This window comes from Dipteris shenzhenensis, chromosome 22 (genome assembly GCF_047967505.1).
Source record: "Dipteris shenzhenensis isolate YYH24624 ecotype China chromosome 22, Dip_SZ_1.0, whole genome shotgun sequence".
NCBI classification, from domain to species: Eukaryota; Viridiplantae; Streptophyta; class Polypodiopsida; order Gleicheniales; family Dipteridaceae; genus Dipteris; species Dipteris shenzhenensis.
In genome coordinates, this window is record NC_141617.1 from 36,766,795 (window position 1) to 36,792,165 (window position 25,371).

Below are 25,371 nucleotides of genomic sequence, written 5' to 3' on the forward strand. Positions count from 1 at the left end.
GTAGCATTGATATCTAACACTAACATGTTGTGGTTGTGGGTGGATGTAGGTGAGTCCAACCGCCTCTCTCATCAATTTGTCAATTGAATAGGAGAATGGAGGCCCCTTCACATAACATCAAAAAGTAGTGGATGAGATTCTGGTCTTCAAGATTCACACTACTTTGAAACTGGTTTTAGCCTAGGACAACTTTGAATTTTTATAAAAAGACCCCCTAGAGGGAGTACTTCCATGTTTTATAGAACTATTTGTTAGTCACCTTACACACTCGGGGGATGAATGTTTACAGCAGTAACATTTTGGAATTTCTTGGTTAAAGAACTCCTACACATCATCTTTAGACATCTTTATTACTTTTGCCGAGTCCTATGGAGTGGAACAATGTGTTTTCTGAATTCTCTGCATACTGCAATTGGTTATTAACCATTATGAATCAGATTTTGATTATAATTATGGGGATCCATAAACTTGTAATGGAAAATCCTTTTGGAGTCTTATGGTAGAATGCAGTGAATAATTTGGGACCCTTAAGATAAAAGAAAATGAAATACTAGGTACAAGAAAGGATTGATAAGAGCTTTTATGAGATAATCTTGGGTGCATTGAAATATTAGAAAGGAAGGTTGTAATGAGGCAATGAGAAATGGAGGGCAATCATGAACACTAAAGATAATGGATAGGGTTAATAAATAAATGGATTCTTTGAAATAATAACACACACACACACACACACACACACACACACACATGTACGTGCATAGAGAGAGAGAGAGAGAGAGAGAGAGAGAGAGAGAGAGAGAGAGAGATTACTAAAGTCTTTGAAAGTATATCAAAGGGGCAATGGGTTGAAGAAAGCCAAATACAATAAAAGCTAAGACATGCAACCACTAATCCACTCCCAAGGTAATATATTAGATGAGAAGAGAAGTAGACCATGATTGATGTCTTTGGAAAAGGGAATACATAGCCTAGCATAACTATCTACATGATGTATATGCTCCATCTGTGATTCTTGCTAAGGAACCAATCAATTGGCTATACATCCAAGTGTCAAAACATCTATATGCGGTCGGGGGGGATAAATCTATCGATAGACTAAGAATATAAGATGATCTTGACCATCAAAGGCTTTGGTAAAAGCTAGCTTCGTCAAGAGAGGTGATAGGATGCTACCGATGCCCAACTTGGGTAATCTACTTTGGCTTGTCTCTCCTCCTTTGTGATCTCTAAGAGATAGCTCAACGTCTAGCAAACTCCACCACCACCCTAGTCAGAGAGTAAGGAGGAGATCTTTGTGGTCCTCATGTGTGCAGTATATCATATAGTGCACTCTATATGTGCCATCTCTCCTCATCTCCACTCTTCTCCTCTCCTCTCTTCATATTTTGTCATGGTATCAGATCTCCATTGCCTTCCGCTAAGGCATTGTGATCCTTGAGAGTGAGAGTGATAGAGAGATTGAGAGTTCTTGAGTGCTTCTCTTTGTGAGGGACTTTCCATTCATATCTTTGAGTGATATCCATCCAATTCCGTCCATGTGAGATTCAAAGGTTTCAATTCTTTCATTCTATTCACTTCCATCGAGTGAAGGATTTTAGTCCATTTGATTTCCATCGATTTTTGTTGTGAGAAAGAAATTCATTGAAAGAGATAGGGAGAGTCTATCTCAGCCCTTTGTGAGAGACAGAGGTCTCAAGATATAGCGAGAGAAGAGGTCTCCATAAATAAAGGGGAAGATCCCAATTGACTTCTCAACAAACAAGGCTTAGAAGGCAACTATTACAAGCTTCTTCAACGAACAATGCCTCCAACAGCTATCAACTGTGAGCAAAGGCACCTACAACTACCTAAGCTTTTATGACTGGTTGCCTCCAAATTGACACCTCAGCGAACAACCCTTCACAAGTAGCACCATAGCGCGACAAAGCCTCTCCAAGCTCCAGCACGGTATCCAGCTTCATCACTTCCAGACTACTAGATCGACCTAGTAGTTGCTATAGCCATCTCAAATGACTTCGATGTTCTGGGAACCTCCAGACCTCAAGCGACGCAACACATAAAAGCTTTAGCACGCCAAATAACCGAGCAGCCTTGACGAATGACCACCAATATCCACCTCAGTTTCTACTATAGCAAGCCTACACTCTTGTGAGATGATGACACCTACAGCATCAGAATATGGCCACGGCCAAACAACTAGCATCACTATGACCTAATGATGCTACCAACAGTGCAATCTCTAGCTGACAACGAGCTAGCTCCAGCGTTGATGGGCAACCCTACAAATCAATGATGCCTAGCTGATGCAAACAATAAAAGCCCGACATTTTTGTTCACAAAATCCCTTGATGGACAGAATCTCAAAAAGATTATGTCGGCATCTACAAATATTTTGGCGATGCTTAAACCTTGGGGTGGTAGCTATTTTGCCATGTGGCACCCTATCTGCCATGTAAGCAGACCCACAGTGGCACGTCACCACTGATAGCCACCACCATGTTTCTTATCTTGCCACATTAGTATCCTCAAGAAACACCTCAGCAAGCCGTCTTATTAGACACGTCATCTGTGACTCAATAGTGCCATGTTAGCACTGCCGTGCAAGCAGCCACATCACTAGGCCACGTTAGCATCCATGCCATCACTCCACATTATCATGCCACGGCATCAAGCCACATCATTAGTGACACCTCAGCTCTACCATATCATTAGTGACACCTCGGCTCTACCACATCACCACAGCCATGTGGCAGTCCCCTGCCAAGCACACAGCCCCTCTGCCAAGCACACAGCCCCTCTACCAGGCACACTGTGCACACTGTATGTGCACCCTCTTGAGTCTTGACACCTCAACAGTGCCCCAAAGGTACACCCCTGCATGTGACTTTGAGTGCCACATCATCATTTTGCACCCTTTTTTCCCCTCCACCTAGATCAAGCTGTATCTCTTGATCCAGGAAGAATTTGAGGTGCTCCAAAAAGAAAAAATGCTCAATTTTTTGCGCTCTACGTGCTTATCACATCATCTGCACATTTTGGCACAAGTATCACACACTTTTGAGCCTCAGCAACAAATCTACTTCTTGCATGCACATTAGCCTCTACATCGATGCATCTGACCTAGCACGTAAAATGAACAAAGAAAAGGAATTATTTGCTGCTTTTTCATCACTTGATGGTTGGTATAGATCTAGATTAGAGTAGATTAGATCATCCTTATAGGAGATAATCCACACAAAAAAGCCATGCCCAAAAATTCCTAAATAGTTCCTACTCAAAGTCAGTCCCTTTGCTCACATACGATTTCACATCATCACATTTTGTGAAACCCAATGTTCCACAGTTTAGTGAAAAGACTTCAGAGTGTTCACAAGAATTAACCAATTGATCAGAGGCCATATTTCACATGATTTGATTTTACACACACATGCCATCATTGTAAAGCCTATTTGGCTATTTCTCGACATTGTGTACATCATTTGAGTCTTGTAAAGCCTCTTGGCTATTCCCGGCATCATTTGTCATAAGCCTTGTAACAAATCGGATTATATATTACAGTTCTATCTTCATTGACAGTTCATATTGCATTTGATACAGTCAGTGTATTGCAATTGATTCAGGCATTGATTTCACATGCACTTTGAGTACACGTTCTTGTACCATGTCTACGACTAGCAACCTCAATTTGGAGGCATCTGCTAAACTAGACGACTCCAATTACAGCACATGAAAATACCAAATGGAGACCATTCTTGTACTTCAAGACAAATGGGAGTATGTTGATAGGTCTACAGCGAGACCATTGGATGATCCAACCAATAGTAGCTCCACTCCACCTACCGCAGCACTTGCAGCAGGATCTACAACTGCACCACTAGTGTCCGCACCTGTAGTAGATCCTCCATTGCCTGAGCACGGGTAGAATGGGAGAATAAAGACAAATATGCATATCATTTGATCAAGTAATATGTGCAAGGTGTCATTGTATGACAGCTCAACACCATGAAGACATCAAAAGAAACATGGGATATGTTCGTAGCTCTCTATGAGTCTAAGAACACTTCCAAGATTCTCACACTGAGAAACCAAATCGACCAAAGTTTTCTCAATAGCAATGAAACTAGTCATGCTTGTGTACTCAGGATCAAGGATTACAATAATCAACTCACAGCAGTAGCAGAGCAGGAGAGACCATGAATCTCGCAGAAATGGTTCAAGTCATCCTGAATGGACTAGGAGAAGGATACGAGAATCTAGTCCAGAGTATTCCCATTCAATGGCAAATTACAACACTAGAAAATTTATAGTCAGTGTTATTTGGCAAGGTCATTCCAATAATCAAGCATTCACGGCTTGAAATAGAAGCAGAGGCAGAGGCAGAGGTAGATCATTTCAGCAAAGTCACCATCATCAGCAAAATCAGCAACAATAGCATCATCCTCAACAGCATCAGCAACAACCAAGAGGAAATCATTCCAACAGAGGAAGATTCAAAGGACAAGGGAATGCGTCCACCAATGCATCAAACATTCAATGCAACTACTGTCATAAGTTTGGACACTATGAAAGAGATTGTCGCAAGAAGCATTACAACCAAGGAGGTCAATCTAGTAGCAATCAAGGGAATTTTCACAGAAGAGGAAATCATTGCGATGGACATTCAAGTCATAGCCATTATGCCCCTGAACCTAAGAACATGTTTCTTGCAAGTGAGGATATGCAAAAGACTGAAACAATGTATCTTATCTTGACATTGATTGCAATTCAAAAGGGAAATGCAATTATCAAGTCGATCAAGCAAATTAGGATCGTTGGTACATTGATAGCGGTGCATCATCTCATATGACAAAGCATTAGGAATGGTTCACAAAGATGAAACCATTAAAAGGATAGAAGAATGTTATCTACACTGCAAATAACACACTGAATCCAGTTTAAGGGAAAGGCTTTGTCCCTATGATTTCATTGGTATAAAAGGATTGGTGAAAGATGTACTCTATGTTCCGAAGCTCAGCAAGAACCTCTTGTTAGTTGGGCAAATGATGAAACACAACTATCGATTCATCTTTGATGGAGATGAATGCACTATCAGAGACAAATCTAGAGGATATCAGCTAGTAGGAAAAGCAGTCAAGGAAGAACGCTTGTTCAAAATGCTAGCTTCAATACCAGATTTGCATGCCATGTCAGCTCAACAACAACAGATGCCACTTTCCACAGTATGGCACAAGAGATATGGACATGTCAATTTCAAAAGCTCGATAGAGCTAAAAAATCATAATATGGCAATTGGAATTTCGAAACTATAATTTCTCAGAAAAGTTTGCGAAGCATGCTGCTTGGTAAACAAAAGAGAACCAACTTTGGCAAAAGTACCTCTCGAGCACGAGGTATTCTTGATTTGATTCACATAGATGTATGGGTTCAGACCCACAGCATCAATGGTTCACTTTACTACTTGACTTTCATCCATGACTATAGCAAATATTGTTGGGTCACAAGACCTCTGCAAAGTTCGACATGAAAGATCTTGGACTTATGCACTATTGTCTTGGAATTGAGTTTTGGAGAGATTCAGACAGCACCTTCATGAGTCAGCTCAAATATGTTGACAGTCTCCTGAAGAAGTTTCATATGGCAGATTGCAAGATTGTAGCCACGCCCATGGAATAGAGTTTGAAACTTCCTAAAGATTCAGAAAAGCCTACAATCAATGATTGGTACTATCATCAACTCATCGGATCTCTTACTATCACACGGCCAGATATTTGTTATGCAGTAAGTTCACTTGCACAGTTAATGGCAAATCCAAAACAGTCTCACTGGAATTTAGCTAAAAGAGTCTTGAGATACATCAGAGATACAAGACATTTTGAAATAGGATACAAAGAAAGTCATCCAAGGTTGCATGGATACTGTGACATCAATGACTATGCCGAGATCATGAGACTAGGAGATCCACACAGGGATATGCATTTTTCCTTGGTCAAGGTGCTATATCATGGTTCTCAAACAAACAACCAAGTGTTTCTTTGTCTTCAACTGAAGCAAAATATAGAGCACTCACTATAGGTGCATGTGAGGCTATATGGCTCGGAAGACTATTGTTAGAAACAGATTACTTTGGTGAATCAAACCCAACAATAATATACTATGATAATCAATCGGCTCAAGCATTGGCCAAGAATCCAGTATATCACTCCACGACAATGCACATTGATGTCAGAGAGCACTTCATCAAAGAAAGAGTGTTACTTGGTGACATCACACTGCAGCATTGTGATAGCAAAGAGAATGTTGCAGACAACTTTACCAAACCAGTTGGCACAGAGCTTTTCAAGAAGCACCGACAAGCTCTTGGTTTGATGCAGAGAAAGGACATTCCCATTAAAGGGGTGTGTTATGGAATGTAATGCTCAGTCCTTCTTTGATTCCTCATAATCATCATCTTGAGGGGAGGCCTACTTCATGATGTTGATCTTGAGGGAAGGTGTTGAGAAACCATCTCAACATCATGTGTTTAATATCGTGCATAGCACTAACACATAAAGTGTTATAAAGGAAAGGGTTAGAAACCCTAACCGTAACCCTAACCCTAAAAGGGTTTGTATATATTCTACATTTTCAACTAAATCAGTGATTTGTGTTGTGCTCTCTAGCTGTGCCCTCTCTCCTCTTCTCCACTCTTCTCCTCTCCTCTCTTCATATTTTATCATGTTCAACTTGGGCTAGTTGAAGCTCAAAATCTTGAGTATTAGCTACAAATTCTTCCTCCTCCTCCTTCGAAGAGTCATCCATTTTGTCATCATTGACAATGACCACTTCATCTTACTTCTGGGGAGGGTAAAGGGGCTTTCCCCTATTCCAAAGGAGGCAAACTGAGTGGCTTCTCTCTCTGTGGCTTAACTTTTTCATCTTTTGATTCAGTCTCCTGGGGAGACCCTCATTTCTCTCTTTTTTCTTTCTCCTACTGACTTTGACAGGACAATCTTTCATGAAGTGTCCTCCTAGACCGGACAAGAAGCAAGAATTTAGAATTTTTTTGTTAAAAAAATTCTTTAAAAACTCGTTTCCATCCCCATCAAGGACCCAGATAGTGTTTGGTGGGTCGATGGCAAGGTCCATGAGGACACAAGCTTGGGGGTTTCCCCTTGGGCTAATGAATCTTTCTATTTCAAGGCCGAGAAATTGGCCAAGCGAGCGTTGATTTGTAGAAACAGGGAGACCGGCAGTTCTGGGAATTCAACCCAAATCGACGATTTGGATGGGGGAGGCAAGTCAGGGCTAAAGGAAGGTTCCCAAAGTTGCACAGATAACTAGTTTCTGATGGTCCATGTGCCATTTTGCACAACCTCTGTAGCCATTTCAGGATTTTCAGAAAGGAAAATCATGTATCCATTGCGGAGAAAGTGTATGCTAGTGACATTGATACCCTTTCTCATTCCGAACCCTCTAAAAAATTAGCAGACGATCGTGGCCCATTATTATACCCAATGACAACACAAGTGCACAACCATTTTGTCATTTTTTAAACAATACCATTGTGAGCTTTTATCGTTGGGATCTTACCTTTTTTAGGCTTTCCATTTGATTGAGAACTTGTCTCATCTTTTTCATGTGTTCTTGCTCCGACAATGGTCTCCGCTCTTCTTGTTCTGGTCTTCTGAAGATATTCTTAGCTTTGGGGGTGAGCATCTCCCAGGCCATTTGTTTGGGTACCGGGGGGCATTAAAAAGGCTTCAGCTTCCTCCTTGGAGAGCTCCAGCATAGGTCCCTTTTGCTAGCACCTCAAGCAGGGATTTCCTAGAGTTTTTTATCATGTTTCCTTTCTGTCCAAAGCTAGGAAAGCTTTCTACAGCATTTCTAAATTATGCCAACAATTTCTTGAGTGCATCAACTTCACTAATACTTGCTGCAGTTCACGGATGTCACATTCCTCCAAGTGTAGCATAAATCTAGGAAGGGGGGAGGCGAGATTCAACCTATATGGTTGTCTTTCTTTAGTCACTTATATGTCAACATTGATGTGACTACATGTGTCCACACTATGATTGAGCATGGGTCCCTGAGTATCTTGAGCGTCGTGGCTAGTTCAGCCACCAATGGCAGCTAAGCTAGCTGAAACCCCATCGTCATCGCCATCGCTGGTGATGCCTTTTTTTTGTCCATGGTTTGGAATTTTGATATGGACTTGGATGCTTTCATTAAATTTATTGGATTTGAATAAGAGAGATGAAAGAGTAGAGATCTAGGATGAACAAACACACACACACACACACACACAAACAAACAAAATTATGACCAAAAGAATTTCAAACACACATTTGGTGAAAAGTATTTGTGCTTTTTAAGCTCTAGGTTGACTTCTTGCATGAATGTACCATAAGAATCATAACATCCATCAGTAATAGCCTTCTAGGAAGCAAGCCAAACCCAATTTATACACGAGAAAGTAGGCGAATGGATGACCTCCCTTAATGGTTGGGTATAGAGTCTCTTCTTACAAGAAATGAGCCCATGAAGGACCTGTATTAACAAACAACGAAAGAGTACCTTCCTTAGGAGTGATATGGATGGTTGAAAGCATACCATCTTCTCTATTTATACTAGGCTTTTCCCAATCCCACATCTAGATTCAAAACCCATTACGATTCAATCTCTACTTCACAAACCTCTTGCCTTCTTTAAATTGTTCATACCTTCTCTCCTTATCCTACTTTCATTGGGACCCAATCATCCAACCCATGTATATGGTTAACATTCATGCCAAAAGTCATTGATACTTATAGTCGAAGATGCTTCTTGTGGTCCTTCCTCTGCATTGTCGATTCCTCCTTCACCTTGCTTGAGATTTTGGATTCCTTGATACTCAACAGTTGGAAGCATTTGCTACGTTTTGAGTTAAAGGCATGCTCATGTTCTCTGGTAGCTAGTGGATCGTCCATCATAGGTGGATGATCCTTGAAACCTTCTTCCTTGCCACTATGAGTGCGAGGGCCTTGCAACCTTTGATCATGTTATTGGATCAACCACATGGTATTTAGTGGAGGTAGAATTTGGTTGGAAGTATGTTTCAAGTAGTACCTTCATATTATCTATACTATAGAATCTCAAATTATTGGCTTACTAATATGATCCACATCATATTGTGGAATTATCTTAGGGTAATATGGTGAATGGGTCGAGTACTTTCATGTAGCTAGATTGATTTTGCTATCGTAAAATTTGCTCATAAGGTTTTCTACTTAGCCCTCTCTGTCTCTGTTGCTAACTAGCAGGGTTGGCCGACGGGTTCCTTTGCTTATGTGAGTCTACTCTCATGCTATAATAAGAGTATTACTAATGTTGCATTGCAATTGGATTTGGGAGTTCCAATTTTTTTCTTATGGTGTTTTGATCTGACATAGCCTAGTAGTACAACCTTATATCTGGTTTTTCTTCATTATGGCTAAATTGTATGTTTCCCATCCTTAGGCTCGTATCAAAGGATGGTTGGTCGTAGCCACCAACCTAAATGTCTCTTGTATGCTCGCATAACGGTATATGTTCCCCCTCCTTAAGCTCGTATCACTGGATGGTTGGTAATACCCACCAACTCGAATGTCTAACTTATTCAATACATAGTAAAAAGACTAGATTTACTAATTCCAACCATTAGCTGAATAGTAACTATTTTTTCTATGATGTCTCATACATACATTAGTTGTTCATCAGTATTTTCCATCTTAAAACAATTAATGGTGTTTACATACCAGGTGTAATATCAAAACATTTGACTGATATAACCTCGAGCTAATATCCCGATTGAACATGCAATTGAGATTTTTATATTCTACCTTATACTCCACCCAACAAATGGCTAACGTGTGTGAGTAGCTCTAGGGGTATATTTCTTGATCTTGTAATGACACTACCCTTTACATCTCACCAAATCATAGCTACTCTTTGTTTTGATATTATACTACTTATATGCATAAACTATTGGGTAAATTTTATTTAACAAATGCATCAAGAACTAACATAGTATTTTTTATTCACAAGCAGGGTTCATGGTCTATTTAGCTTGTAATAGACAGCTAGTTAATCCTTACACTAATGGCTACATGGTTACTCATCCAAATGGGGCTTCCAAACTTGTGGGTATATATTTGCCCCACAATTTCTCAAGTCAATGTTTTGAGTAGCATACATTTCTTTGCCTCAAATTTTCTATGTAAGCTTGCTTCTGCTCTTTTTTTTTGCACTCTAATATGACTATATTTCAATTTAAAAGCTTGGTACTGATCTAACCACGACTGCCAAACTTGTGGCCATACATTTGCACTGCAATTTCTCATGTCATTATTTTTTATCTTAATAGCATACATTTCTTTACCTTAAAAAAGTTCAAGTAAGCTTGCTTTGGGTGTTTCCTTTGTGGCCAATCTAGATTGTCTGTGCATAGCTTATAGCAGCAACCCATGCTCTTGCTATTGTGTTTGGATCTACAGAGCATTGTGCTTCTTAAGATGGCTCTCCCGACACTCTAGGGCTTGCGCCTTTGCTACTAATTTGTTGTTCAAGATGGGTTCCTTGCGCTTAAGAGAGAGGGACGTCTGTAGGTTTAATTCAGCCTTGAGTCCCTGACATTGATGGCCATTGCATACTACTCCATGGGATGTATTGTTCCTTGGTGGCTTCATATGCTCAACATGGGGATTGACATGCTACTCCACATGGAGTTTCCTCTGCCATGAGCTGTACAAAGGGGGATCTATAGCCACAGATTTTGAGCTACGTTGATGGTTATGGAACTTTGTGAGCCGTATCTTTATCAAGATTAGGTAGCAATATGTAGCCATCTCTTCTTCAATAGCATCGGAGATTATGAATACTCAACCTTATCCTAACTATAGTTGGCTTCCAAGTCTCCTATTTGCTCTTACACATGTTTAAAAGAGTAGTTAAGCTTATTAGTTGTATGCATACGGTCTATGCTATTAAATATATCTATAAAATATAGAATGCTTGAGAAATACCTCGTTGTCCATTCACAATTGTTCATGCCTAGCTTTTGGACCCATGCTTCTTGATTCTTTGTCAAATTATCTCTAAAAGCCATTCTCAATCAATGAACTTAGCTTGTATGCAACTCTTCCAAATTGTACACAGCTACTAAAAACATAGATCAGTCTCATGTTTTGAACATCCTTGTTGGAATGCCTCATTGTGTCTATTTTTATGTTTTTTAAAACATACCTCACTAGAATTTAGTTTCAATGACTCCTCGATCTCTATTCCTATGTTATTCCCTTATCTATAGCTATTGAATTGAGAAGCATGTTCAAAGTCAATCGCTTGCTCAGCTAGTTATTTCGTTCTTATAGATTGCATATCAACACTATACTAAGATGATCGCTATTGTGCTTAAATTATGCCTTCAAACTACAATCCTTGACTAGCTTTTGCAGTAATTATTGCTACAATGGTATGTCGCATCATATTTTTCTATATCAACGACTGATAGTCCAAGTCATTGAGATCGACTATATCATGAGCAAGAATGGATTGTTGGTGTGAGTCCCTTGTGATTACACTATGTAGCAAATACAGAGATTGATTATATCATGAACTAAGATGGATTATTGATGTGAGTACCATGTGTTTATGTAGCCAATGCAAAGATTTATTGCTATTGTTAATACTAGGTGATTATATGGTTGTTTCTCATCTATATGACTTCTCTTGTGCAAGCTTGTAAGAGTATTAATGTACAAGCAATATCATATTAAACCTACATCCTTTTCTCATCTCTTATTTTTCTTGTGTTATTTGCAACATTCATTTAATTTAACTTATGGCTATGGCTTACTCTTGGGTGCGATAACAAGCAGTCAAAACTTGAAACTTGAAACGCACCTATAGTCCCACTATCACAAAACCCATTATACTAATTTGTGTTTTGTGTGGTGGATGGATGCAAGTAACAAATCCCCAACTCTGAACTATATAAGAAATCATACTGCTGAAAACAATATCTCAATTTATTCTGTCTGTAACAACTTTTTTATGAATGTATTAAAAAGCTTTGAAAAATCTTTGTTTGACTACCACTAGTCCAATGTAAACTTTTTATGAAAAATGTGTACAAAACTACCACCTAGTTGCAGGGGTGGATTGTCTGAAATACACACTTTCATACACAAGCATGTGCTCATCTCTATTTTTTATAGGAAAATGGATGGTAGTTGTTTGCCAAGTGACTAGAATTGAACTCATATTTCTAGCTGAAAAGAATCTTATTGGGTTGCACCTCTCCTTTTTTCACTAATAAACTTTCTTTTGATACAATTATCACCTCCTTTCCTCACTTTCAACTTTTTCAAAGGGAAGGAGTTCATTCAATTATTATTGTAATGTTCTATTGATATACGGCCATACATTTGTATTACAATTGTTTATACACTTTTACCAAGTCTCTAAAAAGAGCTCTCCTTAAGGCAATTTACAAGTTCACCTCCAACTGGACAAAAACATGGACGGGTTACCAATGCCTATACTTTTTCTTAGCCACATTTGAGAAGTGGGCCTAAAAGCTAAAAAAGTAGGAACCCACTCATCTTTTCAAGTGTGTGGACCCGAGAATGGACAAATGCACGCGTGCGCATGCGCACACACAATTACCACCAAATGAATTTCATACAAATTTGGTGAAAAGCAATATGTTTTTTTAATAATATGATTTTTAAAACCTTTGGGTTGACTTCTTGCCTTATTGTACCACAAGAATCGTACATCTGTCAATATAAACCATCAAGGAAGCAAACCAAAACAATTTAATATATGGGAAAGTGGTGAGTGGCTGCCCTACATTAATGGTTGGGTCCAAAGTAGTGCGACTACCATCGAATTCCATATGGGTCACATTTTGTTGTGTTTTTTCATAAATTTTCTATGGTTCCTGATGACCATCAATGTACGCAGAAGTAAAAGACATGTATGTTGTGTGTGCAACACTATTGCGTATTAAGCTAGATCTAATGCTTGTTATTCACTTGTAATACTCCCTCCAAATAGTACTAGATTTTACGTGAAATTTAAAACTAAGATAAATTTGTACCTATTTATAAAAAAGGGAAGAACAATTTGATAAGGAATTTTTTTAAAGCTAACTTTATATATCTTAATATGAAAACTATTGCTTTTTTGTTTTAGATTTTGAAAAAGAAACATTTAATTGTACAATATTCATGACTTTGAGATTATCAATTTTGATAAGATGCAATTTGTGACATACAAGGTAGGTTGAAGTGTCCATCGTGTGCTGAGACGTCCTGAACCTGGTCGTCGATATGTATTGTCAAATCTAGCCATCAATATCTTGATCTTTGCTTCTTCAACAAGTCTTCTTGAACTAGTTCTTCACCTTGTTTTGGCTGTGTAGTCCTCAATTCGCCCTCAAAAGGTCCCATTATTTCTTGTTTGTGGTGCCCACACACCTCTAAAGTCTTGGCTGAGTTCTACACACTAGTCTCTAACTACTTTTTTCAACATCCGACAATAGTTACCGCAAAAGTTACTAAATTTTTTATCACCACGCCCACGTCTGTGAATACATGTTTTTTACTAGCAAAAAGTTTACATGAAACAACATGCAGCTGTGCACAGAAGCTCCGTTCAAAACTGAAGAAAACACCAAATTGCATGCATCCAATGATCTTAACTGATAGAAGTAAGCACATATTTTATAGTCATTGACCCAAGTGACCTGCGAGTGATGGACTGACTACTCCAGCATTTCTAGGTTGCTTGCATTTAAAATTACATTCAACAACAACACACGCACAACTAGGAGAATTATTATTAGAAGTTTTGAGAGGATAAGAAACCGTAGACAAAACCTTGGAGTTTTTGTTCAAAATAATTTCTCCATTCTAACAAGCCACATTAAAAATAAATGCAATGTAAAGGACGATTCAGAACCATGCACTTGGGTAAAAACCTTATTACCGGCATAAAGCCAAAAGAGGAACCCAAAACTTCTCATGCATGTGATTGGGAAAATTTATATCATACAAAAATAATCACAACTTGAGGGTTACAAAAGGTCGTTGAAAAAGTTTGAGCCTGTGTGATTTCCTTTTCGTCTTTTCTTTTTTTGCCCTGCCACAGACAACAAACGAGACAGAGTCATCCCCGTCTCCATCAGGGAACAAAGACGAGTTTAAAATGCCACTGTATCTCTTGAATTATGAAAGGCGATTCTATGTAACAGAATCCATATCCTTTCTTTCCGCTACATGAAACACTCTGTCTGAGAGAGTGCATGCCTCTGAAAGCAAATTTTAGCATCATTACGGTTCTATATGTGTAATCAGAAGATCAGTAGAAGACTAATCTGTGACTGCCAGCTGTTCAAACGTTTTGAATTGCTTAAAGAAACTCATTGGATGAGAAAATGCATGAAAGTGACATCTTTACAGGCATACATGTTTATGTAACTGCAGGAATCCACATGCAGATGCAAACATATAGACCAATACACCATGACAAAACACAGAGGTCTACAGAAGACACATATAGTCTACAGAAAAGGAATGTCGCCTGAAGGAGTTCAAAATGCATCCCCTCTTCTGAGACCATCTTAACTCCAGAACCAGCTAAGTAAATGTGATCCACTGGCAAAGCCTGTAAGTGACCCCGAGTATTTAAGGTGCTGTGAAGGACTTCAGACATACCCATTGCCATGACTAAGTCCTCAATAAAAGAGGTTCTTGTCAGAGAGCTGAGGACAAAAAGCTTGACAGCATGGAGGAAGGAAAAAGGCAACTTCAACTCAGGCAGATGCCCTGCCACCATTACCCGTAGCACTGAAGGCACAAGGGTCTCCTTTAGACATGGTTGCTATGATGCACACCATGATGCAGATGCAGGCCCACCAATCCGGATAGTCATGTCTAGGTGGCCTAGGAGGCGAAAGGTCTCTGATCTATTCAGGAAGCAAGGAAGCAAACAGGTGCAGGAGCATGCAGCATCCGCATGAGTCCTAATAGGTCAGCAAAGTCGATGCAAAAGCAGGGGGCCTTCAGTCAAGTTGGCCAATCTGATAGTTGGCTATCACAGACTCGGTCAGTCTGTAGCAGCCCAATCAGATGCAATCAATCATCTCTGCCTATAAAGGGAGGCCATTCAGGACCATCTCCAGCACTCGCTCAACCTCCACCTCTAGCAACAATCAACCCAGCACCTCTAGTAGCTCCAATCATACAGCAGCACTAGACAGTCCCCCCAGTAGTTCCAGGAGCCTACACAGCTCTAGCAGCAGCAGTTCTTTCAGCCCTTGTCTCATGAGGGCAGTTATCAATAGCCCTTACAGCATAGCCTAATCCATATCGTCAGCCATGGATAGTCTCATAGCTTCAGAATAGCCCTCCAGTTGGGACTCAGTCATGCCCTCTTCAATGAGGAACACCAACGGATATACAGAGGCTATTATTGGTGATTGCCGAGACAAAACATAAAGATGAGGTGAGGTGAGGTAATGTGGGCCTGCAAGACCTCTCCTCCTACCCCTCAATTAGTCTCTGCAGTCAAGGATATTATTCATACAAGTGTAGACAATCAAGAAAGGTTGTAATTATACAGGTCGATGCAAAGGCAAATAAAACCGGCCTTCAGGCTGAAATTAAGGGGCACAAAGCCAAATGCAGCAATGCAGTGAAGATCAGGCAGCCTTCCTGAAGGTTGGTTCAACAAGGATGATACATTCAATGAGACCTCTAGCACAACCAACCCAGTCTCTCTTTCTTCGATCACAGCCTATCCCCCAATACTCAGCAGGGCTTTCTACCTTACTCACAGATCTCGAGGACATCTCACTCCTGGAAGATCTAGCAGCTCTGATCACGTTGCTCACTCCATGAGGCCGCCTGGCACACTTTCTCGCACACTACACACTCCACTCGCCCACGCCCCTCGACTCAGTCCCCTGCAATAGCTAGCATGATGATAAGTGTAAGGCAACTCAGATTCAAGACTAAGCATCAACTTCCGAGTGAGATGGAGACAATACACCAGTATCGTCGTTTGCCAAAACCAAGAGGAGTTACTAGGCATCTTGTTTAGCAAACTCTCCAAGGATGTTTGGCAAAAGTTTCATGAGTCACAAGCACTCACTCCTTTTACCAACACCAACCTTTGGCACTTTTATACATGCACACTATATGACATTCCCAACCAGCCATCACCTGACCTCTCACAGATACCCTGCCCCAACTCATGTGCATTGTTCACCACTGGTGACGTCAAACATGCAGCTTTGAAGCTTCATAATGCGAACCAAAGATCATGAGGGACTATGTACCGAATACATTGCATATGGACTAAGTACTATAGAGGAAGAGAAGTGGTAGTCTGCTTGTACAATGTGCAGATGGTTTGCAAACAAAGGACTCCATATGGATAGATTGCCACCATTTCAATTTAGCCCTAAGGCCCCATCCATCCCATTCCCCTATCATGATGGGAACAACTCCCCACACACAAGATTTGGCTAGCACCACTCGACATTTTGGTAAAACTCGGTTTCCACAAAAGTCATCGCCTCTACATCTCGTAGGAGGATTTAATTCATTCCCCCAGATATGCTTGGATCCATCCCCACATGTCCCGATCATGGCAAATCTTTTTAACGAAGTGGTCTACAGAAGTTTTCCCCACACCCGGACCCTTAATGCACCATCACTCCCATTCACGAAATAGGGGACCCCATGAGCTCAAAAAACTACAAGACCATTATGATTGGGCATGTCATGTCTAAGATCTATGCCTTAGTGCTTGATACACAAGTTAGCTAGTTTGCATAGCTCCAGGGACAGAATTGGTGAATAGGCAGGGGATTCTGCGCCGATCACCGACTCCAGATCACATACCCTCACACTCCAAGGTGTCATTGAGGAGGGCAGAGCACCGAGACGGAGGGTTTATTGCGGCCTTGTCGATTCCTGCAAGACTTTTGATATAGTGCCGAGAGCTCGCCTCATCAGACGCTTGCAGGATCTGAGATATAATCATTTGAGCAAACATGGCACTTTACGAGAGGGTCTCAGGCAGGGTTCGAAAGGCTAGAGGGTGGAAAGAGAAGATCAGGAGCACTATCAGGGTCAAATACGGTGGATTGGCCTCTACATTGACGAGCTTGAGAACTTCATCATGCCACTAGAAGGGGTAGGCTCATCTCTCGCAGCTCCTTGATTCAAATTCTCCAACAATGTTGTCTTCCTTCGTCTTGAGCTGAGGGCCTCCAATGACACTTGGATGCACCCCATGCCTTCTAGAGACACATGATCTAAAGGTCAACCTTGATAAAACCAAGGTTATAATCTCCAACACATCCAGGAGGCAATCATGCATAGAGAGTAGTTCAGCCCATGGAGGCAGTAGTTCAGCCCATGGAGGCCGTTGCACCCTATACATATTTTGGGAGTACTTTTCTTAGCCCTATATTTATGATGAGACTAGCAATGCAAGCCCAACTAGGTAGGGGGTATGCTCGCGCTTGCCATACGTAAGCAACCGTGCTTTCACTCTTACTTTCGGGATCCTCAGACCAAGTCTCTTCTCCTTGGATCCTTGGTCCATCCAAGTGGGCATGTATGGTAGCCATGATGGGGGCTTGATCTATCAAAGGTGAACTAGACTCCATTGGAGAGGCTCCACGTTCTCTTATTGGCACGGATTATCCACACTAAGCCATCAGTTCCGTACCAGATGAGTTTGGGCCATCGCTACACTAGCTTGATCTAACATTCCAGGGGATCACATACCTCCACCAAGTCTAGGATTTTGGATGCTCGATCTCATGCCAACGTATGTTACCATGGCTGGACTTATACACATACCTATATGCTATCTGAGGAACCAAGTTTATTGGGCGATGAGAATAGATAAGAGGATTTCCACAGAGAGAGGCTCCGGCAATGATCAGTGCTGCAATGGCATGAAGCCCGTGATAGAGTGCTGCCATCAATCTGTGTGGACTGCAGTGGGTTGCTAGCAATGGCTTTCTATCGGACAATTTCCAGTGTCACTCCCGTCATTTGTGTTCCTGGTCTAGCAAATATAGAGGGAAGATCCCCAAGCCTCATTTGTGCATCACGTCTTGACACGCTGATGGGTCTATCGTGCATTTCATTCTGGCCTTCAACTATGTCCCTAGGGATTGCTGGTCTGTGCTATCCAAACGGTGATCAGCTCTAGGTGGAGTCTTGCTAGGCTTCCTGATCTCTCTGTGTGTCCTGAGCAGCTAGTCTATGTGTCATATAGCCTCATGGATAAAAATCACTAGATGTCTCTGATCTGGTTGGACCAGGAGGCTGGAAGGGACGAATCTATCTCTGAAAAGGCATTGTTGACGGCTTCAGATCACTTAGTACATAAGGGTATCCGAAAGCAAAGTTTGGCCCTCTCTAGATCACATGGGCTTGCAGATACAATCCCCTCTAGTGATGCCCTAAGCCCGTCCAATCTCAATGCGTAATCAGTGTGAGGAAACCTGAAACTGCCTGATCAAAACCCTCAAATAGTGTGGAAGGTGGATCCGTGTGTAAATTGGCAAGTCGATCAAGCCCTCCTTTGATATTCGTAGACAATGATCTTTGTAAAAGATGAGCTTCATAGGAAGCTTACTAGGCCCTACATTTGTGTAGTTGTATGAGATCCTCCCGAATGACCTGGTTAGTCTCATGATAGGTGAGCAAAATAGAGGGTGCCTCAAGGTTATATTGAAAGGGAGGCAATCTGTCCTTGTGGAGTCCCAGGCTTGCAAACCATTTGCAAGTACGGGCGTACCACCCTCTGATCACCCTCAGCTGTTAATGTCACGTATACCACACTAAAGTTTTCTCATCCTCCACATGGTTTCAAAGATACTTCATATTCATGTTTCTGTTTCTATTTGTCTTGGGTGTACATGCCCGCTTAGTGGCTTCATCCATTCAGCTCATTGTATCTGGTTTTTCCAGCCTAATAGACCCTTCAGTCTTTCAAAGACTTTCCATTGTGCCGATACACAAAGCAGGGGACCCCATAGACATGCGGAACTACCATACCCTCATGACTGGCGACACACTGGCCAAGATTTATGGATCGGTACGAGAGAGAGAGAGAGAGAGCAGCTCCTACACAAAGGCACATGGGCAACAGGCTTTGGGACAACCGGAAGCAGCATTCCACTCTTGACCAGAGAGAGACACACACAGAGAGAGAGAGAGAGAGAGAGAGAGAGAGAGCAGCTCCTACACAAAGGCACATGGGCAACGGGCTTTGGGACAACCGGAAGCAGCATTCCACTCTTGACCACATCATCACCGTACGAGGCCGTCATTGAGGAGGAGAGATCGAGATCCCAAAAAGTCTATGCCTGCTTTGTAGAGTTTCGGAAGGTCTTTGACACAATCACACAAGCCCACATGATTAGGAGACTCCACGAGATACAAATCCCAGGAGAAATGATCTGGGGGGTGATGAACCTATATGAGTCAATTAGTTGCGCCCCTAGAGGGCTTGTCAGATTGGATTGAGAGCACCATCGGAGTGAAGCAAGGATGCCCCCTATCAGCGATAATCTTTGGGCCCTACATTGGTGAGATCACGACTTTCATTGATCACCTAGGAGGTGAAGCTTGCTAATCTGATGATATGAGTATTGTTGTACGAACATGGCATAGTCCATTTCCTCTTCAACGGTGGCGAGCCTACAGAGACACCTAGAGGCCCTAGAGATGTCTTGCAAGGAGAGAGACTTGACGGTCAACCTTGGCAAGACCAAGGTTATGATCTTCAACACCTCACGCGCAGTACTTCATCGACATAACTTCACTTACCGAGGAGAACCGGCTGAGATTGTGCAGTCATACACCTATCTAGGGGCACTCTTCACGGGGCCAATTTTCACCATTACTCGTGCAACAAAGGCAAGACCCACACGAGAGCAGGGAGCTCTGGCTCAGCTAGAGCAATAGTGCTTTCAGGAACACTTCCACGATCCTCCAACGAAAGGATGGCTATTGGATACACCTATGAGGCCAACAGCCATGTATGCAACACACTTCTAGGGGGTGACCTATCAGCGACTGATTGGAAAAGATTCGAGAAGCTACGAGTGATTATGGGATCCAGGATGATTCGAAGTAAGCCCTTGGTTCCTCATCAGATCTTACAAGCAAAGTTTGCTATGACCCCACTCCAAATTGATGCCACCTTCCAATCGGTGACATATCTTCACAAGGTTTGGGCCTTGCCTAGCTGAAGACTACGAAGGTTTACACTAGAGTCATCCAAACGACTAGCCGAGAGCGGGGTTAGCACATGGTTTTCTTGCCAAAGTATTCAAATAGACTGCCAGCCCCCATCTAGTATAGCTTGGATGGCCTGTGATCTCTTACTTCTTTTGGATGCTAACACACCGAGGCATGGCCATTGGCCCGTGGTTGGAGTAGATGTGGATGGATGGTAGATACCTTCATTGTGCACACAGAGTCTTGGAGATGATCTTGCATTGCCTTTGGGGCTGCCCCACAATGCAAAGGATATGGTTGGCAGCCCTTCAGATTGTGGTACACGTAGAGGATGCAGCGAGACTTCACTTGGGGGATGGTTGCGTGGTGGCTGATAGATGGAGGACATGCCTTCTCCATCGACCCAACCTCTCCAACCAGGGCCAACGCGTTCTCACCATAGAGGCAAACGATGTGACTCCTGCTCGCCTACGCCCTTTGCCTTCACTTGAGGACAATGTTTGGGAGAGGGTGCCCAACGTCACTACTTTGGTCGCCATCTAGCAGGACATCATCTACACCCTACGTGCCATATGAGAGCGCGAGATGCCAGATTCTAGAGCAACCGCCGAAAGGTAGGAGCGTTTCTGCAAGGCTTGGTCTACAAGTATTTTCTATATCATCACCACGAGAGGTATTTGCTGGTCGTATACACCTACTCCATGGCTCTTAGCCCCTGTTCCAAAGATTCCCTAGGCAGTGAGCTGGGTTCTCCGAAAACAGGCTGGTTTTTTTCTAACAGCCAGTGTGTTTTTCTCCTTTTCCCCTTGATCAGCGCACAGTGCATTGCTGATTTGTATGGTTGATTCCCAAGTTTTAATAGAAGGCTCTTTTATCAGGGGGGGGAAAAAGAAAAAAAGAAAAACCTTATCTAACATATACTGTGAAAGAGTAAAACAACAGCAATGGTTCAATGCATGAATTCCTAGTTAAAACAAATGAAATATTGGCTTCTTTCAAAGAAGAGAATAAAACTGAATCATAGGACTAATGATATGAAAGGAGAAGAAAATGGAAGCAGTCACAGTTTCAGACCTTTATCTCTTCCCTCCTTATCACTGTCATCATCAGAGTCTCCATCAGCTGCATTATTGTTTACCTCAGAAACTTGATCTACCAAATTTTTCATATCATCCTCCAGCAAGTAATTCACATCCCAAAGCTGCCATATCATGGACACACTTATCATCAATATTGACACAGATCTTCCTACTAAAAGGAAAAGACCGCATGCCTTCAACATGAAGCAAACATAAGCTTAGTAGTCCATACATCTCTTAACCTTCCCAAATGACACAAGAAGGAATTTGTAGCAGTCCTAAAAGGGGAATACATGGCAACACCATTAGCCCTTGAAACACAAGAGTGATCTTAAAAATGGAAGAAATAAGTTGTTAAATAATAAAATTCCAATCCTGTCTTAAGGCCGGTACAAACAAATCTACCCATTCCCTTGCTCTGACCTTCAACCAATTTGACTTGGTTCATCTCTTGCAATGCAAGTTGATGCAAGAATCAAGTATATATGCTGTGGGGAGTATCGAGTGACTGCGACAACACTTTTCTAGCCACCTCATCAGCTCTTGTAGCTATGCATAACCTAGACGTGCCTAAGGGAGAGCAAAAGCTATCTACCAACCCTAAATTAGAACATGAGGAGAGGTGAAAAGCCCTACACACAACATGCAATATCACAAAATAAACAGCACCAATGAGTCTCAATCCTAAGCAATATTCAAAATTTGAGGGAAAGGGGGAGGGGGGGGATTTCATGCCATATTCCATCAATCGGAAGAAAATGCTGCAATCCCATACTTTATAGAAAGTCTCTTAGAAAGCCTCTGCTCTGAGTTTAGCAGCTTGAGAAACCCCAGAACAGAACATAGGCCCATTGGTCCCTCAAAATATGAATGATCTCTGATCAAACCTGTCATAAATCCCTGCAATTTGCAAACCAGATCCTCCCAAGCGAGAAGCTAGAGACAAACCCCTAAGGATAGTATCTGCTGATGATATTGAAAAATGACGACCTGATGTGTGTGTGCGCGCACTCAGGCGCACGCGTACATTCTTCTTAATGGAAAGTTTATTTTTCCCAAAAAAAGTGTGCGCACCACACACACACACACACAGATCCAGGAACATGCCCAAACTGTGAAGCTACAAGTCTCTGAGAACCTTAAGTGGACAAAGTCCAGTCAATAGATTCAACCTCATATGAAGCATTCCCTATATAGAGAGAGGCTTACCATATCCAGTATATTGTGACTAGGTGATCAACAGTGGGAAGTCGACCCCTTCTATAGGAGGCTACACAAAGTCAGTCTTCTTCCCTCATGTGGCACTATGTGCCTTCTCAATTTGCAAGACTCAATCTATATTATTAGAGCAAGAAATAGCATGCTAATCTCCTCATACAACCCAAGGAGGCAACTCATAGATGTATCTTTGAGATCTTTCAAGATTTGAGAGAGGGAATTGAGCAACAAGCCAGTTGAGATTGTTAAATCATAAAATTATCCCAAACACGAATTCATTAATCCAATACATGGCACGACCCTTGCAGTTCTTACGAGGATAAGAGTGATATGCATCTCTTGCTATGCCTTTTCCCTTTTTCTCGAGAATATGTTCTAGCTGAGGATGATTCATTTGTAGTTGGCATCAAGAAAAAAGGCTGCTACAAACGGTTTGAAAAATCCCATCTTCTCCAATGTTAAACCAACATGTCTTGTGTGTAACAATAATGATAGAATGCGATGCATTGCTTGTGGGATTGTATTGGGTTGGGAGCATGTGGTTTGGTTTAAACATATTTTAAAGTTTCCCATCATTGGCAACAGGGCCCTTTATGAGATAATGATATCGAAATCATCAAAGAAGATTATATGGCATGTGAATTGCAAGAGGGGCCAAGATGTGGTTCAGTTGTAAAAGAGAGGCTCCAGAGCAGCTGATGGAAGACACTTTGACACTTAGCTGATGGAAAGTAAGCAGAATTACTTTGTTTTGAATTGTGCAGAATTGCTAAGAGACTCTTTGACTCTTCTTAAAAGCTGGTGGGGGACTAAAGGCTCATCTTAATGGTCTTGTGTGGCAGAGGAGGAGGCTGGTCTCGTGGCAGATGAGGAGGTACTCATCAGGCAATAGAATGGTTCCATGGCAAGGTGTGCTAAGTTGGCAACAAGAAGTTTTGGTGACGTGCAGCGGCTTGTGGTCATGGAACCAAAATCCTTGACTCAATGGAGCTTTGTGGGCATCTAGAAGGTTTCCGTCAAGCTGGAGGGGGGCAACTCCGAGCTCAGCTAGGAGGATCTAGTGTGGTACCGAAGGTTTACTGCAGATCACCTTACGAGCAGGAAAGCATGGAGCCTCTCTACTGGAGCCCAATCCATCTTTGATACTCCGTGGCCCCAACAGGGATTGCCATACATACCAGCTGGGCAGACTAAAAAATCGAAGAGAAGAGACTTGGTCCCGGATCCTGAAAATTAGAGAGGAAACACTGGCACTTGATCTTGGCAAGTGCGGCATAGCCCTTGCTCAATCAGGTTTGCATAGCTGGCCTCAGTGTGAAGTTTGGGAGGGAGGAAAACACTCCCAAATAGTATAGGACGCAACAATCTCTACTGGCAACCCATTGAGCGTAAATGCTCTCTGCGCATGACTGCCTGAGACATGTTGAAGATCATAACCCTGGTTTTACCAAGGTTGACCTTCAAATCATGTGCTCCCAGCCACCTCTGTCTGAGGACTATTGCAGCTGCTAATCATCTTTGCCTACCTTGCCTAACCTATAGACCTACTGCTTATGGTACTCCTGGATGTCATGCAAGTCGCTCTGTACTCCACCTTAGTGAATGAAAGAGCGATTGTTGGTTGTTTCTTATTGAGCCTGAAATGGCCCTTGATCTCAACAAGAAACAGTAGCCAATTGTGGATTGTCGAGTGCCACTCTCTCAAGTCAATCAGAATCACAATACCCGAAGAAGTCGATCCTTGTCTGGTGTGCGATCCCATATCATGTGGTGCCCTTCAAGTACCGTAACATCCGCAAGGAAGCTTGCCAATGATCTCTTGGGCCTATGATGAGAATTGGCATAGTAGTCTCACTAAGAATGCAATGTCAGGACGAGATAGAGTAGCTTCCCCCTAGTTGTTCCACCAACTCAAATGTGTCTTCTTCGTTGAGTTTGTTTTAAACTTCATAGGCGTGACTGCCTGTTTGTATTCCTCCGTCTAGAACTGCTTCAGACTTTTCTATCAACATTTCAGTCATCTCTAGCACTCTTTCGTGAAGTGTTGGCTAACCAAATGTGGTAAAAAATTGAAACTAAAATTTCACAAAATTGCTGCAGATGTGGCTAGAGGGTGGAATGTGGAGGCAATAAGTCTATCTAAGTTGTTTTTTTAATGTTGTAGCAGGCTCAGTTCTGTGTTTTCTTTGCTAGCTTATGGGTATTTGGACAGGTAACTTTTGTAAAAAGTTGAGTTATATCTTCCTTTCTTTAAAAAGAGAGTACAACACTCTAGTTCAACCCCGCTAAAACAATAGAGAGGTCGATAAGATAGTTGGGAGTTTGGAATTTCCTTGAGCTGCAAAATGTCGTCGTATTTTTGAAAAATTAAAAATCTAGCAGACATTTCTTGGACTTGTGAACTTTCTCGGACCACCACCATCCATGATCCATGGTGCTCGTAATACCTTATTTTGTGTTGACCTACTTCCATGTTAGTACTTAAATGTTTGAAGTAGTCCGGTGGTTGAAATCTGACAGTTAAAGATAACCAGTCTAAAGGGGACTGTTTTAGTATAGCATTATGCAACGAATTTTAGGATATCACGACGGTAGTGCAAAATAAGTGATCGCCAGCGCGGTGGTTGGTTGCACTAGGATATTAACAACCACCAGCACGGTGGTTTGCTTCTACTATTACAAGATGAATGGATTTGGGGGGGTGTGGATTCGTTATGGGACTTAATAAAACCAGTGCGCTTGTTGTTTGGGATTTACTAAAAACAAGCATGGGATTTACAAAAACAATTTAATAAACC

General features: G+C 41.8%; 1 protein-coding gene across 2 annotated transcripts in view; it reads right to left on the reverse strand.

Annotated features, from left to right (window-relative positions):
- Positions 1 to 13,867: 13,867 nt before the first annotated feature.
- The window catches only part of WDR55 (transducin family protein / WD-40 repeat family protein), a 91,934-nt gene continuing 80,430 nt past the window's right edge, over positions 13,868 to 25,371 (reverse strand). Inside the window, exons 12-13 of one of the 2 annotated variants that reach the window (XM_087393422.1) lie at positions 21,351 to 21,477; positions 13,868 to 14,142 (exon numbers count right to left, since the gene is read on the reverse strand). In XM_087393422.1, coding sequence (XP_087249548.1) covers positions 14,078 to 14,142; positions 21,351 to 21,477 — 192 coding nt within the window. In that variant the 3' untranslated portion in view covers positions 13,868 to 14,077. The remainder of the gene's footprint in view (positions 14,143 to 21,350; positions 21,478 to 25,371) is intronic. The other variant, XM_087393421.1, reaches the window with a different exon arrangement.